Source organism: Myzus persicae, unplaced genomic scaffold (assembly GCF_001856785.1).
Source record: "Myzus persicae strain clone G006 unplaced genomic scaffold, MPER_G0061.0, whole genome shotgun sequence".
Taxonomy (NCBI): Eukaryota; Metazoa; Arthropoda; class Insecta; order Hemiptera; family Aphididae; genus Myzus; species Myzus persicae.
In genome coordinates, this window is record NW_019104433.1 from 389,136 (window position 1) to 403,638 (window position 14,503).

General features: G+C 28.5%; 1 protein-coding gene across 1 annotated transcript; it reads left to right on the plus strand.

Annotated features, from left to right (window-relative positions):
• The first annotated feature begins 6,140 nt into the window (after positions 1-6,140).
• On the plus strand, positions 6,141-13,216 carry LOC111042126 (THO complex subunit 5 homolog B). The gene is made up of 14 exons (XM_022326640.1): positions 6,141-6,339; positions 6,446-6,580; positions 6,841-6,978; positions 7,415-7,626; positions 7,691-7,766; positions 7,828-8,022; positions 9,694-9,826; positions 9,922-10,016; positions 10,658-10,984; positions 11,045-11,237; positions 11,305-11,478; positions 11,558-11,691; positions 12,300-12,466; positions 12,829-13,216. The coding sequence occupies exons 2-14, from the start codon at positions 6,509-6,511 to the stop codon at positions 12,896-12,898; spliced, it is 1,986 nt and encodes a 661-aa protein (XP_022182332.1). The 5' UTR covers positions 6,141-6,339; positions 6,446-6,508; the 3' UTR covers positions 12,899-13,216.
• Positions 13,217-14,503: the final 1,287 nt, after the last annotated feature.

The window sequence follows — 14,503 nt, forward strand, 5'->3', positions numbered from 1 at the left end:
TTTGGGGGGCTAAGCCCCACGCCCGCTCCAACCCTCTCAGACGTCCACCTATATGTCTCGAACCCAGTCGTAATGAAGCAATGCATCAAAATATTTATTCATCATTACGGGCGCCAGGGCCGTAGAGAGAAAAGTTCAGGCCAGGGAGGAAAGTGTTTAAGGGCCCCTATTAGTGGTGGTTCCAGGAGCTACAAACACCCTACCAAGACCAAATAAATTTCAAATACTTATACCTTTTCTATTTTAAATAACACAGTAAAAGCACAAATTTGTAAACAATATTACCTATATTATTTATACCTTTTTTATTTAAAATAACAAAGTAAAAGCACAAATTTGTAAACAATATTACCAGGGTTCTTAATTAAATTGCTTTTTAAATAATTTTACAAAATTTGAAAGCAGTTAGAGTTGATTGACCTTTTTGAGATTTTAAAAATTTTTCTTCCCGTTCTACACGCTCTTTACGCTTTTGACAGCCAGATTTATGTGAGTAAGACACTAAGACATTTCTATAGTAAAATATTAAAATAATAGGTAATTTCAAGTGATGAATAAAAAATTTAAAATATTAAAAATATTTTTCTAAGAGTAATTTCAAAAAAAAAAAAAAAAAACGTAACGAAAATTGAAACAATTATGCGGAAAAAATTATGTTCAGCTGTATTTTAAATTAGTGCAAAAATTGAATAACTTCGATATGTCAACAAACTTATCGAATTAAAAAAGTAGCTAGTTGAAATTGTTGGACAAGAATTTCTGTACGAAAAAATAATAACGGGGAAAAAATCACTGTACATACCTACCTATTTTGGTAAATAAAATGCATATTTTTTAATTGCATACGAATCCTAGACCTGGTCATAAATACTATGTAACAAATAACAATGTAACTAATTAATAATATATTGTTTAGTTTGTATATCAATTTATCAAAAACATCATAAACGCACCAACAACCATATTATGATGTCTGTGATATAATAATATGATATACAGTGTATTATACACTTATCTATCCGATACTTAATATTGGTTGTTATAATGTTATCATAAATCGCAATGTCTCAATAATATTGTTGTAACTTCGTTAGGTTAGTTCGTGTACAGTTGTCAGTTTGCTGGGAAAACCGTAAATACAGCATATATAGAGTATTGACGCGAATGACACGAAAACAATTAATAATTTTACACCAATTACTTTTTAGTGAAAACTAAATATATATACACTTATTTGATATTATTTTATCATTTGGTTAATATGCCACCAGCTAAAGTTTGTAGATAAGCAAAAAAAAATTTTTTCGAATTAAATAATTAATTACTGTCCCTGTTTTTCGGGCCCCTTAAAACGTTCAGGCCCGGGAGGAATCCTACCTTTCCTCCCCCCCTATCGACATGCCTTACGGGCGTCGATTTGTTATACTTTCGCAGTTAGTAAAAATCACAGTTCAATGCAATCGGTCATCGGTGATTCACAAAAAAAAATATTTTCAATACATTGCGGCATACTGCAAATCTAAATATTGCTCGTGCCACAGCACCCAGTTTGAACACCACTCAATCATTGCTAAAGAGTCTATCTGATGGTCGTTGGACTATTATAAGTGTAGTTCTCTGATCATTTATTTTTAATTTTTACCAAATTCAAACTTTAACTTGTCCTTGCAGACTGCAGTGGGCTGGAAAACCAAATGATATATGAACACATAACAACCAAAGACACCGATTCTTATAACGAAGTACGAACGAATCTGAAGATTTCTATAAGCATTTTAATAGTGAAAATATAGCTACTATTAAATTATATTGTGTATAATCTGTGCTCGCAAGAGATATAATATTTTAATTATGTTATGATGTATTTGTATTGATATTAAGGTAGTTTATTTTACTATTAGTAATATATAACTATATGTATAAGTATAATACCGTGGGTTGATTAATTTTTGTTGTAAACATTGCATTTAAAAATTGTATCCGTGACCATAATATTATTCTGTGTATATAAAATAAAATATTAGGTATAGTTTCAAATATTTTTGATTTACAACAAAATATCTAAAATCCTTATTGTTTGTTTAAATACCTAAATTCGTCCAAAATGGAACTTTGAATGTCGATAAAAAAAATGTTATTTATACATTTTTTAAATGTTTTGGTTAGGTTGTGTCTTGGTAACTGGCGACAGCACAGAACAATAAGACATGATAGTGGTAATCGCGAATTAAAATATATTTAAATTTTTTAGAATTAGAGATCTAGCTATCTTCATGTTCTTAAGTATATTTTAATTCGTGGAGGTGTATAGTGATGGATGTATTTTTTTTATTTATCTAGATTTATGGTTTATTATTGTCGATGATATACATACAATGATAGGCGATAGTGTTCCGTACGGTTTTGTGACAATGTACCTGGAGAAGATACATTTTTTATAAAATATTTTTTCTTTGTAAATCAACAGAACCTATTTTTACGGCTCACGTTATATTTATATAGTATATATTTTACACCGCATCATTTGGCGGAACTTTAAAGATCCTATAAGCAGTCAGTTGTTTTTCATGTCAAAGTGGGAGTTGGTAATTTGCACCAAAATAAAGATATATAATTTGCACCACTGCAGGTAGCTAAAAAGAGTGTTTGTAATTTGCACTGAAATAAGTATCTATATTAGTGATGGGCTTGGGCAATATCGATAGTTAGAATTATCGAAAAGTTTAAGGGACTATACGAATAATAAAAATTTTCATATTTCATTAGTACATTATATATCAGTTGATTATTTCGACCAAATACTAACTTATACTCTGGTCTTTCCGTTTCATCATACTAGTTAATATCTTCCCGTGCAGTGCATTTTTTCGTGTAGAGAAGTTTTTTTGCATTATGGAAGTTAAAATAATATAAAGTAATCGTAAGGAATATATTTTAGATTGAACGAAAAGTACGAACATAATTCGTTGGTGTTGTACTTGAAGGAAAATGTTCAGCAAAATTATTTACGAGTGGTGAAAATGAAAATATGACATTCGTCCTTGATGAAAGTTCACACATCATTACATCAATCACGACGAGAAAACTTAAATATTAAAAATTACAAAAACGTAATATATATATAATTACATACAAATACAAAAAACCTGTAAGTATCAAAACGGTGAATTATAAAAATATGTAAGTTAACATTTTTTAAATAAAACATTAGGTATTATTTCCAGTAATTGCAGTTCCAAAATTTATTTATTTTTTTTTCAAATGTATTCTTATATTTTTTTAAAATTATTTTAATATTTTTTTATTGACTAACTTCATTGTAATATTCATTTATTACTGATGTACCAATGTACCATTCGGTGTAAATAATTAATTTGTAAATGAAATAACCATTCAGAATCTATAAACAGAATATTCTGCGTGTCTTATTAGCATCTTATATCACAATTATTCTCAATATATCTTTATACTATCAAAACTTGTTCAATTATTCTTATTTCTTTCTATCTTAATATAATCGATTTTAATTTTAGTGCAAATTACATTTAATATATCTTACTACCTAAGATGGTGCAAATTACATATCTTTATTTTGGTGCATACCATTGATTACAAACGTAATTTCAAAATGGTGGTGCAAATTACACGTGTTGTAAATATTTAGGGTCAATTTCGGTGCAAATTGACTGCACCCGTAATAATAATATATTTGTTAACTGTAAATTACTACAACTTTGACTGGTGTGGTCAATTTGCACCAAAATTGCGCAATAAGTGAGTTGATTCCCGAGACCTTTCACGTGTATTAGATGATTCCCTGGTCATTAAGAGGTACGTACGAGCTGATTCCCGGGTCATTATATATTTTATTCAATATTTAGTAAAATATTCAGTTTATTAGCATAACCCAAGAACCACCACGAGGAGGTTGGCTGACAAGTTTCTCAAAAATGTTGTTTTTTTTAGTTTTTTCTTATTTTAAAAGTCATTAAATTTTTATTTATTAATTATTTATTGAATTACATTATTATTAAAAACATTTAGTAGTAACCAGGTAAAAAAATTTAAAAACATTTAGTAATTTGGTAAAAAATTATAACACATTGTTTTTATAAATTGGTATCTGGTAATGAGATTACCAGTATACCGTGACATCTCTTCTATTAAAAAATATGTTTTTCTTGTTTTTTTTTTTTTGTAAATTCGCGCGTGGTCTCGGTGGATATAAGAACGAGTTGTGTGTGACTGTCAAACTCTTTATACTGTCGTAAACTCTTTACTTTTGCAATCTATTGATAATTGATATACAATAGCCAGTCAATAGGGAATCAACTCGTACGTACCCTCTAATGACCCTGGAATCAACTCAACGATGTCGGTGCAGGTAAACAGGTACCCGGGAATCAACTCGTACGCAGCCCAAAATTGACCCTAAGCATTTACAACGGTCATTGAAGTAATTTACAATAAACAAATATGTAATTTTTATTTATATCCTAGATTTTTATTTTTATTTTATTAATTAAAATATAATGTAAACTAAAAGATTTTTTAAAGCATTTGAAAACAAGTATTTGGTTTTAATTCTCTTGTGTTCAAATTACGTATTTGAGTATTTGAATACTTTTACTCAAATACTTTATGTCTTTACACACTGTTATTTTAAATCCCAAATGAAAAACATGCCAAAAAAAAATTCAAAATTCCGGAATAATTGAATTTCAAATCGTTTTAACTCAAAATTTCACAATTTTTTTTTTTTGGTATCATCATTTTTAAAACGTTGATTTAATTATGTTTACAAAAAAAAAATTTGAAAAAATCGCATGTTAACTAAACTGCAATTATGTATTAAGGATTTTAATCATATTAAATATTAATGCTTATTATATTTATTATCAATCAACAACAAACAAATTTTCAATACCCAGTTGAAAATTGACAATTGTAAATTAAATAATTTAAAAATAAAGAACCACTGCTCACTGTCGCGTCGTCTTGAGTATATTATATTTTGAACTATATAATATTAAATAGTGGTTAGTATTAGTTGTAAATTTGTACTAACCAGACCGGTCTTAATTAATTAAACATAGTTCAATCAAATTTAGCTTATTTAGCATGTTTATATTAATTTTGATTTACTGTGGGTGTTAAAAAATATAATATATGATAGTTATTATTAATTTCAGGTGTTTGAATACAATTTTATTAATACCAGTTAACAAATAATGCTTCGTTGAATTTTTTTTTTATTTTTTTTACACGTAAAATAATTTTTGAATTTTGAGCACCCCATGAATATTGGAAAACCCGGCGCCCATGAATATGTCCATTCATTAGCTCTGTAGGCTTGGCTAAGGCAAATAGGCAAATTTACACGCATTCAACCGGTAAACTCTGGCTCATATAAAATATGAAATGTAATGTACTACGCATGGATAAATAACTAAAAAAAAAAATAGGTGTGATCGCATTGAGATTTGAGACACATTTTAGTTATGGGAAATGGGCCGCGCGCCTGCGCACGTACTAATGTGCAATATATTTATATATATATAATATATTACATGATTTATTGATTTAACATAGAAAAGAATCTCCACTGACAGGGATTTTTAGTGTTATTTAGCCATGGAATTAATAATTTTGTATTGTATTGTCTTAGATCATATACACGTATATGATCTAAGTGTATTGTTAACTAATAAATCAAAGTGATAATATGCGTACTGCCCACGATTATAGATAGTTACTATCTATAATCGTGGTACTGCCAGTGGCGGCTATATTACGTATCACAAAGTTGAGATCATACCACCACAGATATATAAACATACATGTTTATTGTTTATATATCATTCTGTGGATCATACCTAGTTATTTAGCCATATGGCACTTAAGTATCACAAAGTTGAGATCATACCTAGTTATTTAGCCATGGTCGTGACCGCTCAGCTTTTAATTTTTTTCTTAGCTTCGCGCCACTACCGTACTCTAGCTGGACTAAAAACAGTTTATTCACAACAATAAAAAATCAAGGTTTCGGATACGGACTAAGATCGTGGTTTCGTGTAAATGGAGGCGCTATCTATACGACACATTTGTACTATTTTCAAACTGCCGAGATAATTTGCAACCGGAATATGTACAAACGGTGTCCGTCCACCTTATCTTCTCCACATCGTGGGTTTTGCATCAATAATATTCATAAATCATAATATCATCATGACAAAATAGAGTGGTGCATTTTATGTAATATTGGAGCATTTTTATAGTTATTATTCATGCATTTTGCCTCATTCCTTTTTCTCATTGACGTTGTTGGAATGAAAATTGGTAGGTATTTACTACTTATTTTTTACACAGTACAACCTATAATTCTGCGACATTTCTGGAAATTATCACCCATGAATAATACCATTTGCTTATAAACTTATCCTAGGTTGTTGATTCATATATTTTATGTTCGTTTAATATTCATAAAAATCGTTTGATCTGTCTTGCAATGAGTGAAAAACCTACGCAAAGTAAACCGGTCATTGTCAGGAACAAAGAATCTGAAGTGGATATTTACACGGTAATTATTTTTATTTTTGATAGTTTGATAAAATTCCTTTATTTATGTTTATTAATTTGATTACTTTGTTATATAAAAAAAATGAATGTTACGTGCATGTAGAAAATCTTGTGGATTTTAAAATCTACGATTTCTAAACATTGTAGTTTCCAAATGAACATTAATTCTTGAATTTATGTGCTTTAACGTATTGCTTACATTTTTCCTTCACTACTTACTTTTAGAATGCTATAATTTTAAAACTATTCTTTATATTTTAGGCGGTTGCAAAATACGAAGAAAAGCAAACATCTAATAGGGATGAAAATAGTGATTCTGCAATTTACTTTAATACTTTACATAAATGGCAAGATATAATGAAATGGAATTATGATTTAAAAAACAAGGAAAACTCACCAGTAAGTTTTATTTCTTATGAGTTATGGTATACTTATTGGTAGAGGGGCTCTAGCTCTACAAGGCTACGCATAAAAATAGTTAGGAAAATTAATAGAATATACAGTTTGATTTACCAAGTATGCTCCCTCATTTTAACCCTACTTAATAACCTAACATATTTATTAAAATTCTGATTTTCGGAATTTTTGGTATGATTACCATACTATTTTCAATTGATGAGATGAATTTTTTAGGAAATTTCACCTATACCACATGAATATAATACCTACCTAACTTTGACTCCTAGAGAGTAGAGATACACTCAAAACTTTTAAGGAAAGCCCTCCCCTCAACTTTTACCTTCTCTTGTCTTACCATTATTTAAGTACCTAGATACTCGTTAGAAAAAAAATTTTTAATATTAACATAACTTATGTTTTGACGTAATTTCAACAGAAAGAAAAACTTGAAGAGTACAAAAATGATGTAATACATTTGTTTTTAATTTTGAAAAAGTTAAACAGACTTGATAAAATACGCTCAAAACAAAAAAAAGATTTATTAAATAAAAAAAAACAAGAAATTGATAGTAAACATTTACAGCAAGAAAATCTTCTTAACGAATTGTTTTATTTAAAAAAAGAAATATCCAAGTGCCTTCAATACAAGTATGTTATTCACAGAACTTGCTGTTTAAGTATTATTAATAATAGATATCTTTTTTTGTTTTAGATCTAGTGATAGTGATATTGATCTTGTACCATTAGATACATTTTGTCTAGAGTCACCAGATGCAACTGATTATATTGTATGTAAATAAAATAATTATTAATTATTAAGAAATTATTAACATTATCCTTAATTATTAGAATAACTTAAAAAGTGGATTGATTAATGAACATGATTTACATATAAAACGCCTTCAATGGGAGTTTGAACAGAGGCAAACTCAACAACAACAGTGTGATGAAGTAGAAAAAAGTAAAGAAACTATACTTTCTGAAATTCAGGAAGAGAGCAGGATTTTACAAAGTATTTTACCTATGCTTAAAGACATACGCAGTGTGAGTTAAAAGTTTATTATTTTATAATTTATTTTACTCATGATTAATATCCAAAATATACCTTAAACAAAAATATGTGTGTACAGTAGAACCCCTCTCGTCCGCCGCTCTGGCTGATCCAACCATAGTATTATCGATATGCATACTATGTAATTTAAAAATATAATTTGGATATTCCAATTTATAGTAGATATATGTATAAAATTAATTGCTAGTTTAATATTTCCCTTATCGCTTGTCCGCTTTAGTACTTCGACTTCTCTTGTATCATTTCTATCGGTGTGCGTATTTTTTGTTACGACAGTGTTCTTTTGTGTTCATTACATATTATATATTATTTTATAACGTTTTATACATTTATTACAATTTATACTGTGTGTACAGTTGTGTGTTTTTTCAACATGTCAGGTATGAAACTTAAACACGTTACTCTTTCATTAAATTAAATGAAAAATTAGCAGTGCTACAAAGACTGGACAAAGGGGAATCACCCCAAAAAATTGCCAAGGAATTCAATGTAGGTGGTACGACGATAAAAGATTGAAAAAAAAATTGAAAACACATAGAATCATATACAATGACAATAGATGGTGAAAACGCACAACATTGAAAAAGCTTAAACTTGAACTGCTTGACAATGCATTGTGGATGTGGTTTTTCCAAGAAAGAAGGAAAGGAGGCCTGATCTCTGGACCCATAATAGAAGAAAAGGCAATAGCTTTGCACAAAATACTAGAAGCCGGAAATGAGTTCACCGCTAGTGAAGGTTGGATCCAAGAAAAACACTCGCTTCATCAAATGATACCATGGCAGGACGAAAATTATAAAAGATAAGCTAACCATTGCACCTTGCAACAACACTGATAGAACACACAAGCTTCCCCAGTTCATTATTGGTAAATCTAAGAAGCCTAGGGCATTCAAAAAAATAAATTTATCTTCCTTACCAGTTTATTATCTCAATCAAAACTTTGCTTGAATGAATTGCAATCTTTTCAAATCTTGATTTATCGACGAGTTTGTTCCATCTGTTGAAAAAGACTTAAATCAAAAAAAGCTCCCTGTTCGTGCTGTATTGCTGTTGGATAACACACCATCACATCCGAGGAGGAATTAGTGAAAGGAAACATAAAAGCTATCTTCTTACCACCAAATGTCCATCACTTATCCAACCAATGGACCAAGGAGTTATAGAATGGGTGAAGAGGTAGTATCGCAGAAAGTACATCAGTTCAATTTTAGAAAAGTTTGAAGAAAGTTTTATCATATTTAAATCAATGAAATCCTTTAACATAGCTAAAATTCAACCTCAACACCTATGGACATTTTGTGGATCAAGAAATGGAGGAATATTGCAGCTAAGTCTAGAATGTAATTTGCTAAACAAAAATCTATAACTGACTTTTTTTCTAATGTCATGTAAGATATAATAAATTTCTAATATAATTTTGTGTGTAATATGTAAATAAAAATGTTCTGTATATTCTGAAAATCTGACCTTTTTCGCGTTCCGACCACACCCCCAGTTCCGAAGGTGACAGATTAGAGAGGTTCTACTGTAAGTTTAATGCTCTTAAACATTTTATTATTTATCAAACTAATATTTAATTTATGCAAACTAATTAATCTATTTGTATAAAAGTTAAATCGATAAATTATATAATTTGTTAGGCTGCTCAACCTTTACAACAAAGTTTTGGATTAGCTCCTTGTCAAGCAAGATCATATTCAGATATTGTGAATTTATTGCCCAAGCACTTATATTATTTATACATACAAACAGACGCATATAGGGTAGCTTGCAGTAAGTGATACTTAGTAAATAATAAATACTTATATGTTCCAAATTAATTGGCCATAAGTTACATTAATGGATAATCATCTAATAATTTATTCTAGGATCAAAATTCACAGTTTCAATTAACGGCGATGAAGAAGAAGCTAGAAGATTTGATTCTAATAAGAATAATGTTGTTGATACTAATTCTGATGAGGTAAATATATAAAGAAAATTAATACAACATTTTATAGTTACTGCATGAGTCAATAAATACAGATATAATTTTATTTTTTCTATAATATATTTAATATAACTTTTCTATATTGATTATTGATATTTTTTTAATTTAATGAGAAATAAAATATTAAGTGTTATTTACATTTTTTATGAAATTAATGTAGTTTTAAGTAAAGTGAATGTATTATTGGATTAAAAATAACTTTTTCTTAAACTGTCACTTAAAAATAAACTATGGAAAATGTACCCCAGTATAATATTAACTTTTTAATTTTTTAATTTTTTTCAAATTTAGGTATTAGTAAATATCTTAATACAAAATTAATTAAATTTTATGTCTGACATTTCTTTCTATTAAATGTCAGTAAAGTTTTTTGGCAAAATAGGTGTAGGCTATTTCTATCATACCCAGGTTGGTTAGCCATTTATAATTTAGTTGAAAAATGTGATGATGTTTATAGTTTATTCTATATAACGTTTTATAATATAAGATTATGCCATAATTATTAGCAGTTTTGAATTATGTTGGTTTTTTACCGTGTCTTAATGGATCTTAAGCTCATTTTGTATTAAAATTAATATTTTAACTAATATTTGTTAAATACTTCTATTTTACAGGAAGTAGATGTGCCTAAACCAAAAAAACGACATCATAAGAAATCGCGAACAGATACAAAGTCTGTTCAACAAAAAAGTTTACTTTCAAAACATCCTCTATCGGTTAAATTAACATTAAGTTTAAAAAACAGTACTCAGTTTGTAATGGAATTTTTTTATTTGGTTAATTTAAACTTAATAACTGTTACTGTTACTTCATCTTGGTCTGGATTTTCTTCATCTTACTCTAGAGAATTGCTTTCACCAAGCTCTATACTTGATGCATTGTTCCCGGGTGATAATGGCAAAGAAAGTCCTCACATAGTCAACTTCCATCAATTAGAAGAAGTTAGTATAATTTAAATCACAATTAATCATACAACATGTAATGTTTGATTGAATATACAGGAAAAAACTGAATTCAACACTATGGAAGTAGGAAAACCTTACATCTGGGCTCAAAGTATATGTGGCTTAGATTTTTTAAATCCCAATGCACCTGATTTTTTAATTTCAAGAAATCATATTGCTCAAGTGTTAAAGGCAATTAATAATCGTCTTAAAACGCGACTTTCATTGATTACTCAGCTCGACTGCAGTGGTAAATAATTAATGACATTTTAATTCCCTTTATAATTATAATAATTATATTATTGTTATTATTTCAGACTTAGAACGAAGGTTCAGTATAAATGGAGTTAATTTAACTTCAGTTTTATCCCCATGGAATACGATGGCATGGGAAAATTTTATTAAACTTGAATATTGTAAACCACATGTTGAATTTGGAACAGTGACAGAAAATGATTTATTATTTAAACGTGTAATAAATTATAAAACAGGTATGGAATATTGGTTAAATCATTTGTATAAAGATTTTAATATAACAGTTATTACTTATTGTATTATTTTTCTTTTCAGCAACACTGACTGTGGTAATGGTAATTAAATGTGATTACCCTAAGAGTAATCCTATATTCACTCTTCAACTAAATATGCCAACTATAAATGAAGGAATGTCGGTCTTAAATTCCACAAATAATAATTCTGTTAGAGTATGTATCTACAGTTAATAACTGTGTTATGAATTAAAATAATGTTAATTGTTATTTTACGTCTCACTACATAATAAAATCCTTATGTATAAGGCACTCCTCAAACCTATCTGGTCCTATGGTATCCAGCTCTGGGGATCAGCTAAAAACTCCAACATAAACTAAATCTAAACTTTTTAATCTAAATGCCTTCGGCAGATAACCAAAGCTCCTTTTTATGTGTTGAATGACACCCTCCACAAGGACCTCCTCATTCCAACAGTAAAAAACGTCGCCAAAACTTAATACAAACGTTTCCACCTCAAACTTGCAAATCACCGAAACCCTCTCATCCTAAAACTCTCCTCTCGAACAATCCCGGGCGATCCTGACTGATGTTTAAAGCGTAACTGGTACGTGATCTACTAGTGGACTAGTTAACTAGTCCACTAATCACAACTATCTCACTGTGGAGTGCTATTGCTGAATAGCTTCTTCAACCAAGCCATTAACGACCTATTATGTAACCATCCGTTGTGCTTATTGTAAATTTCTCTTACAGATTGTACAAATTAATAAATATATTTAAAAAAAATTGTTATTTTATAAAAAAAAAAATATTCATATAGGAGTTAGAGAGAGAAATCAATGTTTTTCATGAACAAATTGAAGATGAAGATATCAATGAAATGTTAATCAATATAATTGGCCGTCTTGTCGTTTGTTTTGAAGTGATGATGGAGACATGGGGACATTCTGATTTTCCAAAAACTAAAACTATTTTATACAACATAAGGTAATTCTTCAGAAATTGTATTATATTTATTATAATATGATATACACTATAATTTTGTTATTTGGTTTGAATTTATATATTATTCAACTTGCAAAATGTTTTATTAATTATTATATTGTATAAAGTAGCTTCACATAATCTCATTTGTCAGTAGATTGAAAAAAATATAGTTTAGATTGTTCACATAATTTATATCAGTGACTAACTTCTACTAACATTAATTATACACTTTGTAGTTGTAAAACATAGTCTTATCAACTCCCCAGGTAATGTAATTAAATATTTTTGAACGGTTAATTTTTAATTAATAAAATAAAAATATTACTAAAAAAAATTGTATTAAATTGCATTTTTATTTACAGGGGCCGTGCTAGAAATCATCCATTCAAGGCTGTTAAACATCATTCGGGAATTATTTTTGAACACCGTTAGACATTTTATATTTATTTGAGATGTGGGAATTCTATATGCACATCTTATTGAGTATTTAATGTGGATATATATTATAGATTTTGCTTTTATGTATATCATACATGGTGTAGTATAATACATGAATACTATAATTTTTTATTGTCATTATTTAAGATTTTTCAAAATTAAGTAAATAAGTTTTGTAGATTTCTAAAATTATTCTTCAAGCATAAAAAATTCCTATTTTCATACAATTTGTTTTAATTAATTGTTTACACAACCTTAAGATAACTTAATAATACTTACCAAGTGTATTAATAAAGTAAACTTGATTTTCAACATGTATTTTATTTATCTAACATATTTTGTACTGTGAATACTAATTTTAACATTTTCAAATTCAAATTCAAATTTAGAAAGTTAAATTTGAATAAACCAGAGTTTTGAATTTAACCATTAGCGATAATTTTTTAATTTTCATTAAAACATAAGTATATTATATGATATTCCGGGTAAATAGTATTAAAGTACCTATTTAAAATGTTCATAAAATTAAAACAGAATTACATTCACAAACCATATCATTTTCTGAATGAAATCGTACCTCGGCGGCGACCAGTTTTCGTACGCAACGGTCAGACTCTCCCCCCACTTAGAAAGCTCGTGAGACTAGCACTGATGAATGAAGCCACGCCCATGAGTAAAAGTCGGCCGCTGAGGTACGATCTCATTCCAAAATCCAAATAGAGCATAGAACAAGAACACGCCATGATTTTAAATTTAGTTAATATTTTGAAGGAAGGGCTTAAACCCTAAAGCCTCCCCCCTAGCTATGGCACTGTAATAGACAATAGTACATTATGCATTATATTTATGAAAGAGACTTCATTTATATCAATAAATGAAAGGGCGGGTCTAATGATTGTCTTCTCTCGAGCCTCGACTAGAACATAATCTAAGCACAGAAAAATATGATTAAACTTAACTAAGAGCTGTCACTGTTGTACTATCTAAAGTTGTATAATGATATCTATTATAGTTAATAGCATAAATAATTTATAATATAATAATAGATTTTTCAGATTTTGGGTACTTAGTGCAGGTACTATATTATATTACTTTAATATAATTTGCTAGGTGCATAAGTAACTTGTTGGATATCTATCTACCTACCTACTTAATTAGTTTTTATTAACACGAATGTAGTGTTTAAATAAGAATTATATTTTTGTATACCTCTCAAAATTGATTGACAAACCTAGGTTCCTACATTGATTATTGAATGGGTTTCATTTATCATAAAATATTTGTTTTTTTCGGCCAAGAAATATAAAATCATGAATGTACTCTGAAATTCAAAAAAGTAAATTACTTAAAAAAACAATAACTATAAAAATAAGAAAGTCAGTAAAGAATACGATTATTTTTCAAAACTATTGTTGCTGTAATGCTTAAAGAAACGTCAATAATAATTATACTTCTCTAACATCAATACAAATAGTTATTTGGTATTTAAATGTAATTATTTATAATGGGTGCTTACTGATAAAATAATCGCCTAATACTATTTCCAATCAAGTACTATTATAAATATACTCAATTATTGTTAACGCAAAGAATTATTAA